The sequence below is a fragment of the Mustelus asterias genome, chromosome 5 (genome assembly GCF_964213995.1).
Source record: "Mustelus asterias chromosome 5, sMusAst1.hap1.1, whole genome shotgun sequence".
NCBI lineage: Eukaryota > Metazoa > Chordata > Chondrichthyes > Carcharhiniformes > Triakidae > Mustelus > Mustelus asterias.
The window spans coordinates 125,174,606-125,200,649 of NC_135805.1; the positions used below are offsets into that span (position 1 = coordinate 125,174,606).

At 47.6% G+C, this 26,044-nt stretch overlaps 1 protein-coding gene across 1 annotated transcript in view; it reads right to left on the reverse strand.

Annotated features, from left to right (window-relative positions):
* LOC144494018 (regulating synaptic membrane exocytosis protein 1-like) overlaps window positions 1–26,044 on the reverse strand; it is a gene marked incomplete at its 3' end in the record, with an annotated part of 567,179 nt that overhangs the window by 372,219 nt on the left and 168,916 nt on the right. The window contains exon 5 of the mRNA XM_078213592.1: window positions 4,515–4,582. Coding sequence (XP_078069718.1) covers window positions 4,515–4,582 — 68 coding nt within the window. The remainder of the gene's footprint in view (window positions 1–4,514; window positions 4,583–26,044) is intronic.

A 26,044-nucleotide genomic window follows, 5' to 3' on the forward strand; every position in this document is an offset into this window, starting at 1 on the left:
AGATGATCCCCTCAATCATCCTTCCCCATCACCAGACAACCCTGCCTGATTCAACCCAAAGAACCACATTAATCCCAGACCATTTGATTATACCCCACAACCACCTAATTATACCCCTGATCAGAGCCAATGATCCCACACCAGCTGACTACCCAGCCACCCACTCATTGTCACCCAACCACTTACCCACTCACTCATTTAGCCATTCACTAAAGTATTCACTCATGCACCCGAGCACCTAAACGCTCGATTGCCCGACAACTCACTCCTCGTTCGCTTGCCCACTCACTTGTTCACTCACCCCCCGCTCACTCACCTGCACGCTCACCCACCCGCCTGCTCACTCACCCACTCCCTCACTCACTCATCCACCCGCGCACTCACTCGCTCCCTCACTTACCCATGTAGAGAAAGAGAGAGACAGAGACGGTGACGGTGGGAGAGACGGTGGGAGAGACGGAGGGAGAGACGGAGGGAGAGACGGAGGGAGAGACGGAGGGAGAGACGGAGGGAGAGACGGAGGGAGAGACGGAGGGAGAGACGGAGGGAGAGACGGAGGGAGAGTGAGTGAGTGCAGGAGGGCGAGTGGGCGAGGGGGCGGGCGGGAGAGCGAGCGAGCGGGAGAGCAAGCGGGCGGGCGGGAGAGCAGGCGGGCGGGAGAGCGAGCGGGCGGGCGGGAGAGCGAGCGGGCGGGCGGGAGAGCAGGCGGGCGGGAGAGCGAGCGGGCGGGCGGGAGAGCGAGCGGGCGGGCGGGAGCTTTGCTCTTCCCCACAAAAGAAACATTCTTGCTCTATCCATTCCATCAAAACCTTTCGTCATTTTAAAGATCTTGCTTCCGTCACCCCTCAAGAGAATAGAGACTTTGTCTCCCCCGTCTCCTATTAAGTATCTTACTCCAATCTGCCTGCTGTAAACAGAGTAGTTTGGGATTGGAAACCAGTTTTACATGCCACCTGATTGTAAATAAACAGACTCAAATCACGCTGTGTGAGAAACAGGCATCCAACTCAAATCCAGCCAGTGCTTGCCGGGTAAAACAGGTTAAACATCAAGGTTAAAATTTCTTGCTAATTCAATTCATTCCACATGACATCTGGAAACAGCTGAACTTCAACCCAAACAACTAAAACTACATGCTGGCTGTGTAGTACGAAAGATATGAGTTCAAAAACGAGCCATGCCTCGAGCCAAGCTGGTCCAATACAGCTGCAACGCCTGCATCTACCCAGTAAAATGGAAAATTGCCCAGAGATGTTCTAGCCACAAAAAGACAGAAAAATCCAAATGGACCAATTACTGTCCCATCAGTCTACTCTTGATCATCAGGGAGTGATTGAAGATGTCATCAATAATGCTATCAAGCGGCATTTGCTTAGCAATAATCTGCTCATCGATGCTCAATTTGGATTCGGCCAGGTCACATAGTCCTATAAATCATTTCACCCTTGGTCCAAACATAGGCAAAGGAGCTAAAATTAACAGTTGAGAGTGACTGCCCTTAACATCAAGGCAACACAATTGTGGCATCAGTAGCCTTAACAAAATTGAAGGCGTGAGGCATTAGTTCAAAAATTGGTTGGACTCAGACCTAGCTCAAACAAAGATCTCTGGTTGCTTCAGGCCAACCATCTCAATCCCAGGACATCACTGCAGGACATCACTGTCCTTGGCACAACACTTCCAGCTGTTTCATCTATGATCTTCCTTTCATCATAAGGGCAGAAGTGGGGATGATTGCGCAATGTTCAGCACCATTTGCAACTCCTCAGATACTGAAGCAGTTCATGTCCATCTGTAGCAAGATGCGGACAATGATCAGGCAAGCGACATGTGTGCCACACAAGTATCATCTACAAGATGCACTGCAACAACTCACCAAAGCTCCTTCGACAACACCCCGCGATCTCTACCACCAGAAGGACAAAGGCAACAGATACTTGGGAACACCACCACCTGCATAGTTCCCTCCAAGCAACTCACCACCCTGACTTGGAAATATATTGCCATTCCTTCACTGTTGCTCGGTTAAAAATCCTGGAACTCCCTCCTGAACAACACTATGGATTTACCTACATCACATGAACTGCAGCGGTTCAAAAAGGCAGCTCACCACCACCTTTGCAATGCCACATCCCATGCATGTGTAAAATATCTATCTCAACATCCATGCACACACTGCTCAATTTCACAGTTGTGGGCGTACAATCATCATACAATCTTAAAATCCTTACAAAGCAGAAAGAGTCCATCTGGCCCATCGAGTCTGCACTGACTCTCCAAGAGAGCATCCCCCACCCATGCCCTCCCCTCTGCCCTATCTCTATAACCAATGCATTTATGTTGGCTAATCCATCTAACCTACAGTTTTCACACCCACTCCCACCCAAACACACACACACACACACACACGTACAGAAACATACAGCTCAATCTTAGCAGGTTACTGACTGTAATGACATCAACTATATTCAGATCACATTGCACTGTTGACTGTCATATTTTGTGCATTCCTGACTTTATATAGCTATCTGTAAATTAATCCCGATACGTGGGTAACTACAGGCCGGTTAGCTTAATGTCTGTCGTTGGGAAAATGCTGGAATCCATCATTAAAGAAGAAATAGCAGGCCATCTGGATAAGAATGGTTCGATTAAGCAGACGCAGCATGGATTCATGAGGGGAAAGTCGTGCTTGACGAACTTGTTGGATTTTTATGGAGATGTGACTAGTGCGGTTGACGGAGGGGAACCGGTGGATGCTGTGTTTTTGGATTTCCAAAAGGCGTTTGATAAGGTGCCTCACAAAAGGTTGCTGAAGAAGATTGGGTCACACGGAGTTGGGGGTAGGGTGTTAGCGTGGATTGGGGATTGGCTATCCAACAGGAAGCAGAGAGTCGGAATAAATGGGTGCTTTTCTGGTTGGCAGATGGTAACTAGTGGCGTGCCGCAGGGATCGATACTGGGGCCTCAACTATTTACCATTTATATAGACGATCTGGAGGAGGGGACTGAGTGCAGGGTAACAAAGTTTGCAGACGACACAAAGATAAGTGGAAAAGTGAATCGTGTGGAGGGCATAGAAGGTCTGCAGAGAGATATGGACAGGCTGAGTGAGTGGGCGAGGATCTGGCAGATGGAGTATAACGTTAACAAATGCGAGGTTATTCACTTTGGAAGAAATAATTGCAAATTGGATTATTATCGAAATGGAAAGAAATTACAACATGCTGTTGTGCAGAGGGACCTGGGGGTCCTTGTGCATGAGACGCAAAAACCCAGTCTGCAGGTGCAACAGGTGATCAAGAAGGCAAATGGGATGTTGGCCTATATCGCAAGGGGGATAGAATATAAAAGCAGAGATGTCTTGCTGCATCTGTACAGGGCATTGGTGAGGCCGCAGCTGGAATACTGTGTGCAGTATTGGTCCCCCTATTTGCGGAAGGATATATTGGCCTTGGAGGGAGTGCAGAGAAGGTTCACCAGGTTGATACCAGAGATGAGGGGTGTTGATTATGAGGAGAGACTGAGCAGATTGGGTTTGTATTCGTTGGAATTTAGAAGGCTGAGGGGGGATCTTATAGAGACCTATAAGATAATGAAGGGGCTGGATAGGGTAGAGATGGAGAGATTCTTTCCACTTAGAAAGGAAACTAGAACTAGAGGGCACAGCCTCAAAATGAAGGGGGGTCAGTTTAGGAAGAGTTGAGGAGGAACTTCTTCTCTCAGAGGGTGGTGAATCTCTGGAATTCTCTGCCCACTGAAGTGGTGGAGGCTACCTCGTTGAATATGTTTAAATCATGGATAGATGGATTCCTGATCGGTAAGGGAATTAGGGGTTATAGGGATCAGGCGGGTAAGTGGAACTGATCCACTTCAGATCAGCCATGATCTTATTGAATGGCGGGGCAGGCTCGAGGGGCTAGATGGCCTACTCCTGCTCCTATTTCTTATGTTCTTATGTTCTTATGATACTACAGCTTGTTAAAAATTAGAATCTGCTCTAACTGCTGCATTATTTAATATTAACTGTACTGTCCTTATTAGTAACAGCATTTTAACTGTACATCTGCAACAAAGAACAAAGAACAAAGAACAATACAGCACAGGAACAGGCCCTTCGGCCCTCCAAGCCCGCGCCGCTCCCCGGTCCAGGATTGAATCCTGAATCCAGGATCCCCGCCCAATTTTCCAGCCTATCTACATACCAATATCCTATCCACCGAGCTGTCCCTCACAGCTACGATGCTTTGTTCATTACAACCTATTAACTCACCCCCACCCCCCTATTCCAGACCATGTGATCTCCAGGGAGAGGCGAAAACCCAGAGTGAAAAACCCCAGGGCCAATATGGGGAAAAAAAAAATCTGGGAAATTCCTCTCCGACCCCCTGAGGCGATCGAAACGAGTCCAGGAGATCACAATGGCCCTGATCGGAAAATGCTTCCCAACCTTTCTCAGTCCAACAACTGAGAAAGAACTTGATTCAGTGATGTAAAAAAAGAATGTTTCTTACCGAGCTGACAGGTAATGTCTCACTGCTGTGCCATGTGACTGGGTCCAACCAATAGTAATCTAAATCACCTTAGAAGGGAAAGAACATAGCTGTAAAGTACATATAGCCAGAACATCAACAAAAGCATCCCTGTCTCAATGAGCCTGTAATTCTTTAATAAATCAACCGTACCCAATTGTGTATGCAGCATACTTTCCAAACCATACTCTCTGAAAAAAACAGCTGATTCATTCTTAAACACAATTCTTTCTTCAATTTTCTTGCACTCTGATGAAACATCGACGGGCCGAATGGCCTCCTTCTTCACTGTAGGGTTTCTATGATGATCCCTTTTCTGGCTCACCATTTTACTCACCAATTTAGACAGTTTAACTTCTGCCCTCAGTCTTTATAATCTTTCACCTTGGTGGGAAATTTTATTTATTTTGCCATTGCTTTTACCGATCTTGAAAATTGCAAGTTGTTCACCCCAGCCTGTATATTCCGTGCCAACAGATGTGACAGGGTAAAATCTCATTCTGCTAACTGATGCTGCTATTTCTTGAGGTCAGCCTCAATTAAATGTTTCCAACGAGTCAACAGCAGTTGAATGTCTCCAAGCCAGATGCTCGGAACTGAACAATGCAGGGGCCAAGGTATTTGAATTTACACTGAATTTGATGCTTTCAAGGACTAGGGATTATTGTCAGCTGGGTCTACACCAACTTCCAGTTGTCAGCCAATAATCGTATATCATTGATCATGTTACCTAGTGATGCTGGATTCCTGTTTAGCATTAATGTTAAGTGATGTCCAGTGCTACATAGGAGTTAACAATCAAAATAATTACACATGAATTAACTCTTCATTATCATGCTGCTTAAACATCTTCTCAGGGGAGCAGAGACTTTTGAATCCATGGCTTAGTAATGGCCACCATGTCATACCCTTCAAATTTAATTTGCCTCCATTTGGGAACTTCCCAGCATTTACCAGTTTTAAAGTCTTTGTGACAATTCTATTTACTGAATCTGTTTCAACCCTGGTCCCTGCCTCAATGGCACAGTTACTTCTTGTCTGAGCAGTGTCCCAGGAAATACAGCTCTCTCCCATACCACTCTTTCAGCCACAAGCTCGGCTCCAGAATGTTTTTCTTTACGTCAATTTGCACATTATGTGGGTAATGATCCGGAGATTATGACCCTGAATGTGATCTTAGCTGCCCTCCGAGATTGCCCAGTAACTCATTCGGTTGTATCAAACCAATGCAGAAATGATAACTAAGAAAATGAGGAGACAGAATATCTGGCATTGACATCAGTTCTGTGACAATACTGTACCTTTAAGAAATGTTTTTCAATTTTCTTTTACACAGAGGGTGCCTGGAACTTGCTGCCGGGGGAGGTAGTGGAAGCAGATACGACAGTGACTTTTAAAGGGGCGTCTGGATAAATACATGAATAGGATAGGAATGGAGGGATATGGTCCCCAGAAGGGTAAGGGGTTTTAGTTCAGTCGGGCAGCACGATCAGTGCAGGCTTGGAGGGCTGAAGGGACTGTTCCTGTGCTATAATTTTTTTTGTTGATAAGGAAGGAGGACAGATGTTGTCTATTTGGTTTATCAAAAGATATTTGACAGACTGGGTAGCAAAATTAAAGCTCATAGTAATAGTGTGAATGAAAAAAAATTGGTGAAGGAGCAGAAAGCGGCCAGCCTGGTGGCACACTGGTTAGCACTGCTGATTCACAGCCCCATGGACCCAGGTTCAATTCCGGCCTCAGGTTACTGTGTAGGGTTTGCACATTCTCCCCGTGACTGTGTGGGCTTCCTTCGGGTGCTCCGGTTTCCTTCCACATTCCAAAGATATGCAGATTAGATTGATTGGCCATGGTAATTTGCCCCTTGGCGTCAGGAGAATGAGCAGGATAAATATATGGGGTTAGGGGACAGGGCCTAGGTAGGATTTTTGTCGGTTTTGCAGGCTTGATGGGCCAAATGGCCTGTTGGGCACTGTAGGGATTCTATGATTCAAAAGTGGAAAGCATGGTGAGTGGTCAATTTTCCCACTGATGGAAGACATGCAGTGGCGTCCTGCCAAGAGAACACCAATCTATATATACCAATAACATGAACTTAGGTATCCAGGGCATAATTTAAAAGCTGGCAGATGACACAAAATCATACCCTGTGTCCCAGACAAGGGGAAGCAATGGCTCAGTGGTGTTATTGCTAGACTATTAATCCAGAAACTCAGCGAATGTTCCGGGAACCCGGGTTCGAATCCCGCCACGACAGGTGGTGGAATTTGAAATCAATGAAAAAAATAATTTGGAATTAAGAATCTACTGAATTAAGAATCGACTGATGACCAGGAGACCATTGTCGATTGTTGGTTCACTCATGTCCTTTAGGGAAGGAAATCTGCTATCCTTATCTCGTCTGGCCAACATGTGACTCTAGAGCCACAGCAATGTGGTTCACTCTCAACTGCCCTCAGGCAACGAGAAATGGGCAATAAGTGCTGGCCAGCTGGCAACGCCCATGACCCACGAATGAATAAAAAAAACTTAAAAAAGGAATTTAAAAAATCAGGAGAATATTTTGGATGCAGACACATGGCAGCTAAAATTTAACAGAATGAAGTGTGAAATTATACATTTTGGAAGGAAAAATGTGGGGAGGAAGAAACTAACTGGTACAATTTTAAAGTTGGTGAAGGAACGAACAGAGACACACTGGATGCACTGCAGGGAACTCATTAAGTTTCCACAGACAGCAGACTCCAAACCCATGACCGTTATCATCCAGAAGGACAAGGGCAGCAGACATGTGAACACCACCACCTTGAGGTTCCCGTCCGTGCGACTCTGACTTGGAAATATATCACCATTCCTTCACTGTCACTGGGTCAAAATCCTGGAACTCTGTCTCTAACAGCATTGTGGGTGTACCAACACCACATGCACTGCAGTGGTTCAAAAAGGCAGCTCACAACCAACTTCTCAAGGGAATTTAGGGATGGTCAATACAGTGATGTCCACATCCCACGAATGAATGTACGGAGGTCATGAAATGTGGCAGAACAAAGCTATAAAAAGCATACCGGATACATGATAGAGGCACTGAAACCAACTCTGGGCACTGCACTTTAGCAAGAAAATCAAGTGTTTTACGAGGTTGATGACGGGGCAGCAGTAATGCGGACAAGGTGAAAGAAGTAATCTTCTTTAAGAAAAGTTTAGGAGGTTTCATAATCATGAAAGGTTTAAACAGAGTAAATAAGGAGAAACTGCTTCCAGTGGCAGACTGTGATAAAAACAAAATATTGCAGATGCTGGAATCTGAAACAGAAGCAGAAAATGCTGGAAAATCTCAGCAGGTCTGACAACATTTGTAGAGAAGGAAAAGAGTGCCATCACAAAGGAGAAAGTGCTAGAGAAACTAAAAGGTCTGAAAATTGATAAATCTCCGGGCCCAGATGGGCTACATCCTAGAGTTCTAAAGGAGATAGCTGAAGAAATAGTGGAGGCGTTAGTTATGATCTTTCAAAAGTCACTGGAGTCAGGGAAAGTCCCAGAGGATTGGAAAATCGCTGTTGTAACCCCACTGTTCAAGAAGGGAACAAGAAAAAAGATGGAAAATTATAGGCCAATTAGCCTAACCTCAGTTGTTGGCAAAATTCTAGAATCCATCGTTAAGGATGAGATTTCTAAATTCTTGGAAGTGCAGGGTCGGATTAAGACAAGTCAGCATGGATTTAGTAAGGGGAGGTCGTGCCTGACAAACCTGTTAGAGTTCTTTGAAGAGATAACAAATAGGTTAGACCAAGGAGAGCCAATGGATGTTATCTATCTTGACTTCCAAAAGGCCTTTGACAAGGTGCCTCACGGGAGACTGCTGAGTAAAATAAGGGCCCATGGTATTCGAGGCAAGGTACTAACATGGATTGACGATTGGCTGTCAGACAGAAGGCAGAGAGTTGGGATAAAAGGTTCTTTCTCAGAATGGCAACCGGTGACAAGTGGTGTCCCGCAGGGTTCAGTGTTGGGGCCACAGCTGTTCTCTTTATATATTAACGATCTAGATGACGGGACTGGGAGCATTCTGGCCAAGTTTGCCGATGATACAAAGATAGGTGGAGGGGCAGGTAGTATTGAGGAGGTGGGGAGGCTGCAGAAAGATTTAGACAGTTTAGGAGAGTGGTCCAAGAAGTGGCTGATGAAATTCAACGTGGGCAAGTGCGAGGTCGTACACTTTGGAAAAAAGAATAGAGGCATGGACTATTTTCTAAACGGTGACAAAATTCATAATGCTAAAGTGCAAAGGGACTTGGGAGTCCTAGTCCAGGATTCTCTAAAGGTAAACTTGCAGGTTGAGTCCGTAATTAAGAAAGCAAATGTAATGTTGTCATTTATCTCAAGAGGCTTGGAATACAAAAGCAGGGATGTACTTCTGAGGCTTTATAAAGCACTGGTTAGGCCCCATTTGGAGTACTGTGAGCAATTTTGGGCCCCACACCTCAGGAAGGACATACTGGCACTGGAGCGGGTCCAGCGGAGATTCACACGGATGATCCCAGGAATGGTAGGCCTGACATACGATGAACGTCTGAGGATCGTGGGATTATATTCATTGGAGTTTAGGAGGTTGAGGGGAGATCTGATAGAAACTTACAAGATAATGAACGGCTTAGATAGGATGGACGTAGGGAAGTTGTTTCCATTAACAGGGGAGACTAGGACGCGGGGGCACAGCCTTAGAATAAAAGGGAGTCACTTTAGAACAGAGATGAGGAGAAATTTCTTCAGCCAGAGAGTGGTGGGTCTGTGGAATTCATTGCCACAGAGGGCTGTGGAGGCTGAGACGTTGAGCGTCTTCAAGACAGAAATTGATAAATTCTTGATTTCTCGAGGAATTAAGGGCTATGGGGAGAGAGCGGGTAAATGGAGTTGAAATCAACCATGATTGAATGGTGGAGTGGACTCGATGGGCCGAATGGCCTTACTTCCGCTCCTATGTCTTATGGTCTTATGGTTTCGAGCCAGGATGACCCTTTGTCAGAGCTGGGCTCATCCTGACTCGAAACACTGATTCTATTCTCCCCCCAGTGGCAGATTGCTCAGTAACTAGAGGACACAGATTGGTGTATACAGACCATTCAATAACTAGAGGACACAGATTGATGTATACAAATCGCTCAATAACTAGAGGACACAGGTTAGTGTATACAGACTGCTCAGTAACTATTTTATTTATTTACTAGTGTCTTAAATTACATACATGAAGGCTTACATTAACACTGCAATGAAGTTACTTGAAAACCCCGAATCGGGTACACTGAGGGAGAATTTAGCATGGCCAATGCACCTAACCAGCATGTCTTTCAGATTGCGGGAGGAAACCGGAGCATCCGGAGAAAACCCATGCAGACAGAGAGAACGTGCAGACTCCACACAGACAATGACCTAAGCCAGGAATCAAACCCAGGTCCTTGGCACTGTGTGTGAGGCAGCAGTGCTAACCAAGGACACAGATTAGTATATGCAGACTGCTCAGTGACTAGAGGACACAATACAGAGTGCTCAGTAACGAGAAGATACAGATTGGTGTATACAGTGCTCAATAACTAGAGAACACAGAGTGATGGACACAGATGGTGGATGCAAGAGAAATTCTGCAGTGAAACTTTGAGCTGGAGTGCAATGACTGAAGGCTCATTGACATATCTTGACAGATCCTAACTTTATTTTTTTGCTTTTTTTGCTTAAATATGTGGAGGGTGGCTACTGAACAAAGTCACATACATCAACTGATAAACTTTCAACAAAACAATAAATAAAATTAACCATAATACACGACCCCGTCAGCCCACCTTTAACCGAACAGATATATACAGGTTTGTAAGAATAACACACGTTAGAGAATCTATCTTATACTCTAATGTTCTCAATAAGTACATCGTCCATATAAACCAAGAGGCAAACTGCAGTCAGACACCCCTCACTTTGAAACCAAGCTACTTCATAGAAATCATAGAAACCCTACAGTGCAGAAGGAGGCCATTCGGCCCATCGAGTCTGCACCGACCATAATCCCACCCAGGCCCTACCCGCTAATCCCTTTATTTTTAACCGCTAATTTACCCGCTAATCCCTCTAACCTACGCATCCCAGGACTCTAAGGGGCAATTTTTAACCTGGCCAATCAACCTAACCCGCACATCTTTGGACTGTGGGAGGAAACCGGAGCACCCGGAGGAAACCCACGCAGACACGAGGAGAATGCGCAAACTCCACACAGACAGTGACCCGAGCCGGGAATCGAACCCGGGACCCTGGAGCTGTGAAGCAGCAGTGCTAACCACTGTGCTACCGTGCCGCCCCACTTAGATGGATTTCTCATCAATTCCCCCAGAAGATCCCTGAAGGTGGAAAGGCAGGTTAATAGGGTGATGAAAAAGGCATATGGCACACTTGCCTTTATCAATCGGGGTATAGATTACAAAAGCAGAGAGGTTATGATGGAGTTGTATAGAAAGCTGGAGTACTGTGTGCAGTTCTGGTCGCCACATTACAGGAAGGACGTGAACGCACTAGAGGGGGTACAGAGGAGATTTACCAGGATGCTTCCTGGGATGGAACATTTAAGTTATGAAAAGAGGTTGGATAGGCTTGGGTTGTTTTCGTTGGAGCAGAGAAGACCTGGTTGGCGTGTTCAAGATTATGAAGGGCATGGACAGGGTGAATAGGGAGCAGCTGTTCCCCTTAGTTGAAGGGTCAGTTATGAGGGACACTAGTTAAAAGTGAGGGGTGGGAGTTTAGGGGGATTTGAGGAAAATCTTTTTTACTCAGCGGGTAGTGATGGTCTGGAATGCGCTGCCTGGGAGGGTGGTGGAGGCAGGATGCCTCATATCTTTTTAAAAGTACTTGCATGCGTACTTGGCACGCCATAATATTCAAGGCTATGGGCCAAGTGCTGGCAAGTGGGATTAGGTGGGCAGGTCAGGGTACTTAGTGCGTTGGTACAGACTTGATGGGCCGGAGGGCCTCCTCTGCATTTAGTATTCTGTGATTCTGTGAATCTCCGCTCTTGAAGAACATGCTTTGGAATCTTCAGCCAAACTATGATTTTTCTTGGATGCCTTCACCCAGGATCCACCTCCAGGGTTTCAACCTCTCTGGAGCAAGCTGAGAGGGAGTGATTGGAGGCAGCAGTGCTGGTGAGAGATTAATTGAATTGTTTATTTATTTAATTAGTCAGCTAGTGTGTGTTTTTTTTGGCCTTTACTTTTGCAGTTGTATTTTAAGTTTAAAGTGAAAGCTGGAAGTGGGCTGCTAAGGAGTCTGGGAAGGGTTTTTTAAGCACGCGAAGTATAAAAGGTAGGCTGCAGTATAGAGCGGGCAGCGTCGGGAGCGGGCAGTGGAGTGAGTGGGAAGCAGAGTGTGAGCTATAAGGCTTTGGCTCACAGGGCTTGAGTGAGTGGGAAGCAGAGTGTGAGCTATAAGGCTTTGGCTCACAGGGCTTAGGCAGAAAGGGCGAGCAGGGGTGAGTTTAATTCATTTTTGCTGTTTCTACCTGGTACTGGCAAGGTATCTAGAGGGGATGGGTGTGCAGGCAGTGCTATGTTCCTCTTGCACTATGTTTGAGGTGAGGGACGACGACAGTGTCCCTGCTGATAACACCTGTGGGAAGTGCACCCATCTGCAGCTCCTCCAAAACCGTGTTAGGGAACTGGAGCTGGAGCTGGATGAACTTAGGATCATTAGGGACGCAGAGGTGGCCATAGACAGAAGCTTTAGGAATACAGTTACTCCGAGGAATGAAAGCAGATGGGTGACGGTGAGAGGGGCTGGGAGGAAGCAGTCCGTGCAGGGATCCCCGGTGGTCGTTCCCCTTAGCAACAAGTATTCCGCTTTGGATACGGTTGAGGGGGATGACATACCAGTGGTGAGCTGCAGTGAGAGGATCTCCAGCCCTGTGTCCGTCTCTGTGGCTCGGGAGGGTAAGGGGCAGAGCGGGAGGGCAATAGTTATTGGGGACTCGTTAGCTAGAGGGATAGATAGGAGGTTCTGTGGCAGCAAAAGAGACTCACGGATGGTATGTTGCCTACCGGATGCCAAGGTCCGTGACGTCTCAGACCGTGTTTTCCGGATTCTGAAGGGGGAGAGGAAACAGTCACAAGTCGTGGTACACATTGGTACCAATGACATAGGTAAGAGAAGGGACGGGGATTTAAAGCAGGAATTTCTGGAGCTGGGCTGGAAGCTGAGAGCCAAGGCAAAACATGTGGTCATCTCTGGTACGTTGCCGGTGCCACGTGATAGCGAGTTGAGGAACAGGGAGAGAGTGCAGTTAAACATGTGGTTGCAGGGATGGTGTAGGAGGGAGAGTTTCAGATACGTGGATAATTGGAACACATTCTGGGGAAGGTGGGACCTGTACAAACAGGACGGGGTGCACCTGAACCAGAGGGGCACCAATATCCTAGGAGGGAAATTTGTTACGGCTCTTCGGGGGGGTTTAAACTAATTTGTCAGGGGAGTGGGAAAAGGAGTTGTAGTCCAGAAGTCAGTGAGGGTGGTGAGGTATTGGGGAAGGTATCAGGGTCAAGGGTGGGTACTGGTAGACAGGAAGGTGGGTTGAAGTGTGTCTACTTCAATGCAAGGAGCATCCGGAACAAGGTAGATGAACTTGGGGCGTGGATTGGTACTTGGGACTACAATGTTGTGGCCATTACGGAGGCGTGGGTAGAACAAGGACAGGAATGGTTGTTGGACGTTCCGGGGTATAGATGTTTCACTAAGTGTAGGGAAGCTGGTAAAAGAGGTGGAGGAGTGGCATTGTTAATCAAGGATAGTTTAACGGCTGCGGAAAGGCACTTCGAGGGGGATCTGCACACTGAGGTAATATGGGCTGAGGTTAGAAATAGGAAAGGAGCGGTCACCTTGTTAGGAGTTTACTATAGGCCCCCAAATAGTAATAGAGATGTGGACGAAGAAATTGCTAAGCAGATTATGGATATGTGTGGGGGTCACAGGGTAGTTGTCATGGAGGACTTTAACTTTCCAAATATTGATTGGAACCTTTGTAGGTCGAATAGTTCGGATGGGGCAGTTTTTGTGGTGTGTGCAGGAGGGTTTCCTGACACAATCTGTGGATAGGCCGACAACAGGTGAGGCCACATTGGATTTGGTACTGGGAAATTAATCGGGCCAAGTGTTAGATTTGGTTGTGGGAGAGCACTTTGGAGATAGTGACCACAATTCGGTGTCTTTTGTTATTGCAATGGAGAGGGATAGGGCCGCACGGCAGGGCAAGGTTTACAATTGGGGGAGAGGTAATTATGATGCGATTAGGCAAGAATTAGGGGGCATAAGTTGGGAACAGAAACTGTCAGAGAAAGGAACTAATGAAAAGTGGAACTTTTTCAAGGAACAAATACTGGGTGTCCTTGATAGGTATGTCCCTGTCAGGCAGGGAAGAAATGGCCGAGTGAGGGAACCATGGTTCACGAAAGAGGTGGAATGTCTTGTGAAAAGGAAGAGGGAAGCTTATGTAGGGATGAGGAAACAAGGTTCAGATGGCTTGATTGAGGGTTACAAGTTAGCAAGAAATGAGCTGAAAAAGGGGCTTAGGAGAGCTAGGAGGGGACACGAGAAGTCCTTGGCGGGTCGGATCAAGGAAAACCCCAAGGCTTTTTACTCTTATGTGAGGAATAAAAGAATGATCAGGGTGAGGTTAGGGCCGGTCAAGGACAGTAGTGGGAACTTGTGTATGGAGTCAGTAGAGATAGGCGAGGTGATGAATGAATACTTTTCTTCAGTGTTCACCAAGGAGAGGGGCCATGCTTTTGAGGAAGAGAAGGTGTTACAGGCTAATAGGCTGGAGGAAATAGATGTTCGGAGGGAGGATGTCCTGGCAGTTTTGAATAAACTGAAGGTCGATAAGTCCCCTGGGCCTGATGAAATGTAATCTAGGATTCTTTGGGAGGCAAGGGATGAGATTGCAGAGCCTTTGGCTTTGATCTTTGGGTCCTCGCTGTCCACGGGGATGGTGCCAGAGGACTGGAGAATGGCGAATGTTGTTCCTCTGTTTAAGAAAGGGAATAGAAATGACCCTGGTAATTATAGACCGGTTAGTCTTACTTCGGTGGTTGGTAAATTGATGGAAAAGGTCCTTAGAGATGGGATTTACGACCATTTAGAAAGATGCGGATTAATCCGGGATAGTCAGCACGGATTCGTGAAGGTCAAGTCGTGCCTCACAAATTTGATTGAATTTTTTGAGGAGGTAACTAAGTGTGTTGATGAAGGTAGGGCAGTTGATGTCATATACATGGATTTTAGTAAGGCGTTTGATAAGGTCCCCCATGGTCGGCTTATGATGAAAGTGAGGAGGTGTGGGATAGAGAGAAAGTTGGCCGATTGGATAGGTAACTGGCTGTCTGATCGAAGACAGAGGGTGGTGGTCGATGGAAAATTTTCAGATTGGAGGCAGGTTGCTAGCGGAGTGCCGCAGGGATCAGTGCTTGGTCCTCTGCTCTTTGTGATTTTTATTAATGACTTAGAGGAGGGGGCTGAAGGGTGGATCAGTAAATTTGCTGATGACACCAAGGTTGGTGGAGTAGTGGATGAGGTGGAGGGCTGTTGTAGGCTGCAAAGAGACATAGATAGGATGCAAAGCTGGGCTGAAAAATGGCAAATGGAGTTTAACACTGATAAATGTGCGGTGATTCATTTTGGTAGGACTAATTTAAATGTGGATTACAGGGTCAAAGGGACGGTTCTGAAGACTGTGGAGGAACAGAGAGATCTTGGGGTCCATATCCACAGATCTCTAAAGGTTGCCACTCAAGTGGATAGAGCCGTGAAGAAGGCCTATAGTGTATTAGCTTTTATTAACAGGGGGTTGGAGTTTAAGAGCCGTGGGGTTATGCTGCAACTGTACAGGACCTTGGTGAGATCACATTTGGAATATTGTGTGCAGTTCTGGTCACCTCACTATAAGAAGGATGTGGAAACGCTGGACAGAGTGCAGAGGAGATTTACCAGGATGCTGCCTGGTTTGGAGGGTAGGTCTTATGAGGAAAGGTTGAGGGAGCTAGGGCTGTTCTCTCTGGAGCGGAGGAGGCTGAGGGGAGACTTAATAGAGGTTTATAAAATGATGAAGGGGATAGATAGAGTGAACGTTCAAAGACTATTTCCTCGGGTGGATGGAGCTATTACAAGGGGGCATAACTATAGGGTTCGTGGTGGGAGATACAGGAAGGATATCAGAGGTAGGGATCTTTACGCAGAGAGTGGTTGGGGTGTGGAATGGACTGCCTGCAGTGATAGTGGAGTCAGACACTTTAGGAACATTTAAGCGGTTATTGGATAGGCACATGGAGCACACCAGGATGACAGGGAGTGGGATAGCTTGATCTTGGTTTCAGATAAAGCTCGGCACAACATCGTGGGCCGAAGGGCCTGTTCTGTGCTGTACTGTTCTATGTTCTCTCCTTCTGGTATTCCTGTGCCCTGCAGGGCCACATGCATTCAAGTTTCCTTTCGACATAATCTCTCAGATACCCAGCTGTGCCAACAGAACACCCCTGCTTCACATGCAGTATCAAGGAGCTATCACCTTTGGGTCACCTTGGATCTCTGTTTTCCCAGAAGCCAATGCCTCCAAATCTGCAACTTGCAATCCTGTCTTTAACCGAGAGCCTCTCTGCTCCTCACTCTCAACTTTAATGAACACAACCTTTTTCCAAGATTCCTGTTTTCTGTTCCTTTCACCAGGATCTCTTCTTGGAAATTGCACATTGTTGTGTTGTTACAATTATACAGTGCGTTGGTGAGGCCATACCTAGTGTGTAGTTCTGGACTTCTTTTCTGAGGAAGGATGTTCGTGCTCTCAAGGGAGTCCAGACTGATTCTGGGGATGGAGGGATTGATGTATGAGGAAAGAGTGACTAGGTTAGGATTGTTTTTGCTGGAGTTCTGACAAATGAGGGGGGGATCTCATAGGGACTTATAAAATTCTAACAGGACTAGACTGAGTAGATGCACGGAGGATATTCCTGGTAGTGGGGGAGTCCAGAACCAAGGGTCACAGTCTGAGGATTCAGGGTGGACCATTTAGGACGGAGGTGAGGAGACATTTCTTCACCCAAACAGTGGTGAGCCTGTGGAATTCATTACCATAGGAAGTAGTTGATGCCAAAACATTGAAAGTATTCAAGAGGCGGCTGGGTATAGCACTTGGGGCGAATAGGATCCAAGGGGCAAAAGCCGGATTTGGCTATTGAGTTACATGATGAGCCATGATCATAATGAATGGCGGAGCAGGCACAAAGGGCCAAATGGCCTCCTCCTATCTTCTGTTTCAATATCCCTCTCACTGGTTTCTGGGACTTTTTTTCTTTAGTATCTAGGGCGGCACGGTAGCACAGTGGTTAGCACTGCTGCTTCACAGCTCCAGGGACCTGGGTTCGATTCCCGGCTTGGGTCACTGTCTGTGTGGAGTTTGCACATTCTCCTCGTGTCTGCGTGGGTTTCCTCCGGGTGCTCCTGTTTCCTCCCACAGTCCAAAGATGTGCGGGTTAGGTTGATTGGCTAAAATTGCCCCTTAGTGTCCTGGGATGCGTAGTTTAGAGGGATTAGCGGGTAAAATATGTCGGGATATGGGGGTAGGGCCAGGGTGGGATTGTGGTTGGTGCAGACTCGATGGGCCGAATGGCCTCTTTCTGTACTGTAGGGTTTCTATGATTCTATCTGGGACTTCCTTTCTGTCTCTACATAATGCCCTGCCTGTCAGTGGAATCGTGCTTCCTTCTCTCAAACTCACAGACTTGAAGGCTACTAAGGAAATAGAGGAACAGATATGAAGGCAGATTTTGGCAAGGTGTAAAAATAACAGGGTTGTTGTGGTGGGAGATTTTAATTTCCCCTATATTGACTGGGACTCACCTAATGTAAGGGGTGTGGATAGGACAGAATTTGTGAGGAGCATCTTCATAGAATCATAGAAACCCTACAGTGCAGAAGGAGGCCATTCGGCCCATCGAGTCTGCACTGGCCACAATCCCACCCAGGCCCTACCCCCATATCCCTACATATTTACCCGCTAATCCCTCTAACCTACGCATCTCAGGACACTAAGGGGCAATTTTAGCATGGCCAATCAACCTAACCCGCACATCTTTGGACTGTGGGAGGAAACCGGAGCACCCGGAGGAAACCCACGCAGACACGAGGAGAATGTGCAAACTCCACACAATCAGTGACCCAAGCCGGGAATCGAACCCAGGTCCCTGGAGCTGTGAAGCAGCAGTGCTAACCACTGTGCTACCGTGCCGCCCAGAATGAAACAGGATGTAGATAGTCCAACTGGGGAAGGGGCCATACTGGACTTGGTATTGGGGAATGAGCCCAGCCAGGTGGTCGAAGTTTCAGTAGGGGAGCAGTTCAGGAACAGTGACCAACAATTCAGTATGCTCTGAGGTACTGATGGATAAAGATGAGTATAGTCTTTAAACAAAGGTGTTAAACTGGGGGAAGGCTAATTACAACAATATTAGGCAGGAACTGAAGAATAGAGATTGGGGGCAGATGTTTGAGGGTAAAGTGGGAGGCTTTCAAGTGATAGTTGGTAGGAATTCAGGACCGGCACATTCCTGTAAGGATGAAGGATAAGTATGGCAAGTTTTGGGAATCCTGGATAATGAGAGATATTTTGAGCCTAGTCAAAGAGAAAAAGGAAGCATTTGTCAAAGCTTCCTAGCTTTGGGAACACACGAAGCAAGTGTGGAATAAAAGTAGAAAGAAACTTAAGCGAGGAGGAAGGAAGGCTAAAAGGGTCATGTAAATTCATTGGCCAGCTGGATTAAGGAAAATCCTAAGGCCTTTTTATACATAAATAAAGAGCAAGAGGGTAGTCAGGGAGAGGGTTGGCCCACTCAAGGACAAGGGAGGGAATCTATTTGTGGAGCCAGAGGAAATGGGCGAGGTATTAAATGAGTACTTTGCGTCAGTATTCACCAAAGAGAAGGACTTGGTGGATGATGAGTCTGGGGAAGGGTGTGTAGATAATTTGGGTCATGTTGAGATCAAAAAGGAGGTGGTATTGGGGTTCTTGAGAAACATTAAGGTAGACAAGTCGCCAGGGCCTGATGGGATATACCCCAGAATACTGAGAGAGGCAAGAGAGGAAATTGCTGGAGCCTTGAGAGAAATCTTTGTATCTTCACTGGGGACAGGGGAGATCCCAGAAGGTTGGACAATAGCCACTTTTGTTCCTTTGTTTAAGAAGGGCAACAAGGATAATCCAGGTAATTACAGGCCAGTGAGCCTTACGTCAGTGGTAAGGAAATTATTGTTGAGGATTCTTTGAGACAGGATTTACTCCCACTTGGAAATAAGTGGGCGCATGAGCGAGAGACAACATGGTTTTGTGAAGGGGAGGTCATGCTTCACTAACTTATAGAGTTTTACAGCATGGAAACAGGCCCTTCGGCCCAACATGTCCATGCCGCCCTTTTTTTTTAAACCCCTAGGCTCGTCCCAATTGCCCACATTTGGCCCATATCCCTCTATACCCATCTTACCCATGTAACTGTCGAATTGCTTTTTAAAAGACAAAATTGTACCCGCCTCTACTACTTCCTCTGGCAGCTTGTTCCAGACACTCACCACAGTGTGTGTGAAAAAATCGCCCCTCTGAACACATTTGTATCTCTCCCCTCTCACCTTAAACCTGTGCCTTCTAGTTTTAGACTACCCTATCTTTGGGAAAAGATATTGACTATCGAGCTGATCTATGCTCCTCATTATGTTATAGACCTCTATAAGATCACCCCTCAGCCTTCTATGTTCCAGAGAAAAAAGTCCCAGTCTATCCAGCCTCTCCTTTTAGCTCAAACCATCAGGTCCCAGTAGCATCCCAGTAAATCTTTTCTGCACTCTTTCTAGTTTAATAATATCCTTTCTATAATAGGGTGACCAGAACTGTACACAAAACTTGATCGAGATTTTCGAGGCAGTAATGAAGATGATTGATTAGGGTAGGACAGTGGATGTTGTCTACATGGACTTCAGTAAGGCCTCTGACAAGGTCCCTCATGGCAGACCGGTACAGAAAGTGAAGTCGCATGGGATCAGAGGTGAGCTGGCCAGATGGATACAGAACTGGCTCGGTCATAGAAGACAGAGGGTAGCAGTGGAAGGGTGCATTTCTGAACGGAGGGCTGTGACAAGTGGCGTTCTCAGCGATCAGTGCTGGGACCTTTGCTGTTTGTAATGTATCTGGTTTGATTAGTAAGTTTGCAGACGATACAAAGATTGGTGGAATTGCGGATAGTGATGAGGACCGTCAAAGGATACAGCAGGATATAAATTGCTTGGAAACTTGGGCGGAGAGATGACGGATGGAGTTTAATCTGGACAAATGTGAGGTAATACATTTTGGAAGGTCTGATACAGATGGGAAATATACAGTAAATGGCAGAACCCTTAAGAGGCAGAGGGATCTGGGTGTACAGGTACACAGGTCACTGAAAGTGGTAACGCAGGTGGAGACGATAGTCAAGAAGGAATATGCATGCTACCTTCATCAGCCTGGGCATTGAGTTTAAAGATTGGCAAGTCATGTTGCAGCTTTATAGAACCTTAGTTAAGCCGCACTTGGAATACAGTGTTCAAATTTTGGTCATCACACTACCAGAAGGATGTGGAGGCTTTGGAGAGGGTACAGAAAAGATTTACCAGGATGTCGCCTGGTATGGGAGGCATTAGCTTTGAGTTTGGAGAAACTTGGTTTGTTCTCACTGGAACAACGGAGATTGAGGGGCGACCTGATAGAAGTCTACAAGATTATGAGGGGCATGGACAGAGTGGATATCAATGTGTAATGAACGTGGGTGGAGATAAGGAATAGTAAGGGGAAAAAGTCACTGGTGGGCGTAGTCTATAGGCCCCCAAATAATAACTTCAAGGTGGGGCAGGCTATAAACAAACAAATAACAGATGCATGTAAAAATGGAACAGTAATAATCATGGGGGATTTTAACCTCCATATTGATTGGTCAACTCAAGTCGGACATGGTGGACTTGAACATAGAACATAGAACATTACAGCGCAGAACAGGCCCTTCGGCCCACGATGTTGCACCGACCAGTTAAAAAAAAAAACTGTGACCCTCCAACCTAAACCAATTTCTTTTCGTCCATGAACCTATCTACGGATCTCTTAAACGCCCCCAAACTAGGCGCATTTACTACTGATGCTGGCAGGGCATTCCAATCCCTCACCACCCTCTGGGTAAAGAACCTACCCCTGACATCGGTTCTATAACTACCCCCCCTCAATTTAAAGCCATGCCCCCTCGTGCTGGATTTCTCCATCAGAGGAAAAAGGCTATCACTATCCACCCTATCTAAACCTCTAATCATCTTATATGTTTCAATAAGATCCCCTCTTAGCCGCCGCCTTTCCAGCGAAAACAATCCCAAATCCCTCAGCCTCTCCTCATAGGATCTCCCCTCCATACCAGGCAACATCCTGGTAAACCTCCTCTGCACCCTCTCCAAAGCCTCCACATCCTTCCTGTAATGTGGGGACCAGAACTGCACACAGTACTCCAAGTGCGGCCGCACCAGAGTTGTGTACAGTTGCAACATAACGCTACGACTCCTAAATTCAATCCCCCTACCAATAAACGCCAAGACACCATATGCCTTCTTAACAACCTTATCTACTTGATTCCCAACTTTCAGGGATCTATGCACACATACACCTAGATCCCTCTGCTCCTCCACACTATTCAAAGTCCTCCCGTTAACCCTATACTCAACACATCTGTTATTCCTACCAAAGTGAATTACCTCACACTTCTCCGCATTAAACTCCATCCGCCACCTCTCGGCCCAACTTTGCAACCTGTCTAAGTCTTCCTGCAAACTACGACACCCTTCCTCACTGTCTACCACACCACCGACTTTGGTGTCATCAGCAAATTTGCTAATCCACCCAACTATACCCTCATCCAGATCATTAATAAATATTACAAACAGCAGTGGCCCCAAAACAGATCCCTGAGGTACACCACTTGTAACCGCACTCCATGATGAATATTTACTATCAACCACCACCCTCTGTTTCCTATCCGCTAGCCAATTCCTGATCCAATTTCCTAGATCACCCCCAATCCCATACATCTGCATTTTCTGCAGAAGCCTACCATGGTTTTGCATCTGGATGACTCTTCATCTCAGCTCTGAGGGAAATTGTGCTTATAAAAGATGTCAGGTAGATAATACAGTTGATTATCATACCAAATATAGACTCGGAGGGGAATTGAAAAAGAAATTAAGAGAATTTGAGAAGAGACTGGCAGCTAACATAGAAACTAGGAACAGGAATAGGCCATTTGGCCCTTTGAGCCTGCTCTGCCATTCAATATGGTTGTGGCTGATCCTCTATCTTAATACCATACTCCTGCGCTCTCCCCATACCCCTTGACACCTTCAGGGTTTAGAAATCAGTCTATTTCCTTCTGAAATATTTTCAGTGATTTTCCCTCTATATCCTCTGTGGTAGAGAATTCCAGAGTTCTTAGAATGCTGTCGCGATAGTTTCCTCAAACAGTATGTTACAGAACCTACGAGGGAGCAAGCTATCTTGGATCTGGTCCTGTGTAATGAGACAAGTAAAATTAATGATCTCCTTGTGAGGGATCCTCTTGGAATGAGTGATCACAATATGGTTGAATTTCTAATACAGATGGAGGGTGAGAAAGTAGGTCCCAAACCGGTGTCCTCTGCTTGAACAAGGGGGAATACAATAGGATGAGGGCGGAGTTGGCTAATGTAGACTGGGAACACAGACTAATTGGTGGGACAGTTGAGGAACAGTGGAGGATATTTAAGGATATTTTTCTCAGTACTCAGCAAAAATATATTCCAGTGAAAAAGTAGGAATGTAAGAAAAGGGACAACCAGCCGTGGATAACTAAGGAAATAAAGGAGAGTATTAAATTAAAAACCGATGCGTACAGAGTGGCCAAAACTAGTGTGGAACTAGAAGATTGGGAAGGCTTTAAAAAACAACAAAGAACTACTAAGAAAGCAATAAAGAAAGGAAAGATGGATTATGAAAGTAAACGAGCACAAAATATAAAAACTGATAGTAAAAGTTTTGCAAATATATAAAACGGAAAAGAGTGGCTAAAGTAAATGTTGGTCCCTTAGAAGATGAGAAGGGGGATTTCATAGAATTCATAGAAACCCTACAGTGCAGAAACAGGCCATTCGACCCATCGAGTCTGCACCGACCACAATCCCACCCAGGCCCTACCCCAATATCCCTACACATTTACCCGCTAATCCCTCTAACCTACACATCTCAGGACACTAAGGGGCAATTTTAGCATGGCCAATCAACCTAACCCGCACATCTTTGGACTGTGGGAGGAAACCGGAGCAAACCCACGCAGACACGAGGAGAATGTGCAAACTCCACACAGACAGTGACCCAAACCGAGAATCGAACCCAGGTCCCTGGAGCTGTGAAGCAGCAGTGCTAACCACTGCGCTACCGTGCCGCCCCTAATAATAGGAAACGAGGAAATGGCCGAGGCCGTAAACAAGTTTTTTGTGTCGGTCTTCACAGTGGAGGACACAAATAGCTTACCAATAATTGACGGTCATGGGACTGTAGGGGGTGCAGACCTTAAAACGATCACTATTACTAAAGAGGTAGTGCTGGGTAGGCTAATGAGACTAAAGGGAGACAAGTCCCCTGGTCCGGATGGAATGCATCCCAGGGTACTGAAAGAAACAGCAGAAGTAATAGCAAATGCATTAGTTGTAATTTATCAAAATTCACTGGACTCTGGGGAGGTGCCGGCTGATTGGAAAACAGCTAATGTAACGCCACTGTTTAAAAAAGGAGGTAGACAAAAGGCAGGTAACTACAGGCCGGTTAGCTTAACATTTGTAGTTGGGAAAATGCTGGAATCTATCATTAAGGAAGAAATAGCAGGACACCTGGAAAAGAATGGTTCAATCAAGCAGACGCAGCATGGATTCATGAAGGGAAAGTCATGTTTGACTAATTTACTGGAATTTTTGAGGATACGAGTGCGGTTGACAGAGGGGTGTACTTAGATTTGCAGAAGGCATTCGATAAGGTGCCTCACAAAAGGCTGCTGCATAAGATAAAGGTACACGGAGTTGGGGGTAAAGTGTTAGCGTGGATTGAGGATTGGCTATCTAACAGAATAAGAAGTTTAACAACACCAGGTTAAAGTCCAACAGGTTTATTTGGTAGCAAAAGCCACACAAGCTTTTCCGGTTGGCAATCAGTGACGAGTGGCGTGCCGCAGGGGTCGGTGCTGGGGCCTCAACTATTTACCGTATACATAGACGATCTGGAGGAGGGGACCGAGTGTAGGGTAACAAAGTTTGCGGATGACACAAAGATGAGTGGGAAAGCAAATTGCGTGGAGGACACAGAGGGGCCGATGTTACCAAATCGGCTCTCAGTGCCGGGAGCGGCCGTAAATCAGACCCGCACCCGACAGCCGCGCTCCAGCGCCCCCATACGCCTTTTTTTGGCGTGGGTCTAGTGGGCGGGGCCTTGCGCATTTGCATCTGTCGGAGCGCCAACCTGCACATGCGCAGTTCAGGGAGAATCTGACAGAATACGCCCGGGCGCAAAACAAAAAGTAGAGAGCGGAGAGAGTCTCTCTGCCGTTCATCCTCTGGTCGGGGGGCGGTGGGGGGAAGAAGGGGTGTGACGGATCATTTCCGGGGTGGGGGGGGGTGACGTCTCATTCCCTGGGAGGGGGGGGGGGGGGAGAGGAGAGGGGGTGTGACCCATCATCCTCTGGTTGGGGGGTGGGGGGGGGGGTTCTGCTGCCTGTCTGTGGACGATCCCTCCTGGCACCATCACTGGTTCACTACCAGCCACAGATTACTCTTCCCTGCAGGTGCGAGAGAGCGGGAGAGATGGCTGTGGCTGGTAGTGTACCAGTGAATGATCCGTCACACCATCCCTCCCCCCAGTGAATGATCTGTCACACCCCCCTCTCCTCCGCCCCCCAGGGGATGATCCGTCACACCCCCCTCTCCTCCCCCCCCCAGGGGATGATCCGTCACACCCCCCTCTCCTCCCCCCCCCCAGGGGATGATCCGTCACACCCCCCCTCTCCACACCCCCCCCCCCTCCCCCAGTGAATGATCCGTCACACCACCTCCACCGGGATGATATGTCACACCACCTCTCCACAACCCCGCCCCCCGGGGATGAGACGTCACGCCGCCCCGCTCCCACTCCCCCCCCCCCCCCCCCCCCCCGGGATGATCCGTCACACCCCCTCCATCCCCCCAGCCCCAAGGGGATAAGTCACACCCCCTCCCTCCCCACCCCGCCACCCCCCCCACCCAGAGGGCGATGTGGGCCCGCCCCCTCTCCTCATCCCCCCCGCCACCAAAGTTCCAACTGGGCCCGCCCCCCCCTCCTCCGGCAGACGCCAAGCGGACCTGTGTGAACCCCGGTCCCTTCAGCCGTGGCTCGAAGTCAGTTTCGAGCAACGTGCTGCAGGCTGTCGAAGGACTGAAGGTGAGCGGGAAGGATGGCGGAGGGAGACCACAATCGAGGTAGGTTAGGGGTGTGCTCTGCCAGGGGGGGCCTGCCTCCCAGAGGGGTCTGATCCCGGGGGGGGGGGGGGGGGGGGGGGGGGGGGGGGCTGCCTCCCAGAGGGGTCTGATCCCAGGGTGGGGGGGGGGGGCTGCCTCCCAGAGGGGTCTGATCCCGGGGGGGGGGGGGGGGGGGGGGGGGGGCTGCCTCCCAGTGGGGTCTGATCCCAGGGTGGGGGGGGGCTGCCTCCCAGAGGGGTCTGATCCCGGGGGGGGGGGGCTGCCTCCCAGTGGGGTCTGATCCCAGGGTGGGGGGGGGGCTGCCTCCCAGAGGGGTCTGATCCCGGGGGGGGGGGGCTGCCTCCCAGTGGGGTCTGATCCCGGGGGGGGGGGGGGGGTCTGCCGAGGTGGTTAGAGGGGGTGTCCGCGAAGGGTGGGCCTCGGCAATTCCCCTGCCGAATAAAAGTACAAGTTGGACTTTTATTTGTCAGGTCGGTAAAGGCACGGACGCGAATTGGGCCGAACGCTGGTAAAGGGGGAATTGATGGTAAAGTTGGGCGCGCGCTTCATTATGCAGATTTAAATGAATGCAAATGCATTTAAATTGGCCCGCTGGCCGATTCGGGCACGCGCCGGATCGGCGCCCGGATCGGCCGTTGGTAAAGGCGCGATTGGCCTTGGGTCGGGTTTGGACCGCGTTTTAGGCCCGACGCCCAACTTTACCACGATTTCGCACCCGGATTTTGGTAAATTAGGGCTCAGAGAGTCTGCAGAGAGATTTGGATAGGCTAAGTGAGTGGGCAAGGATCTGGCAGATGGAGTATAACATTGGTAAGTGTGAGGTTATCCACTTTGGAAGGAATAATAGTAAAATGGACTATTATTTAAACGGTGAAAAATTACAACATGCTACTGTGCAGAGGGACCTG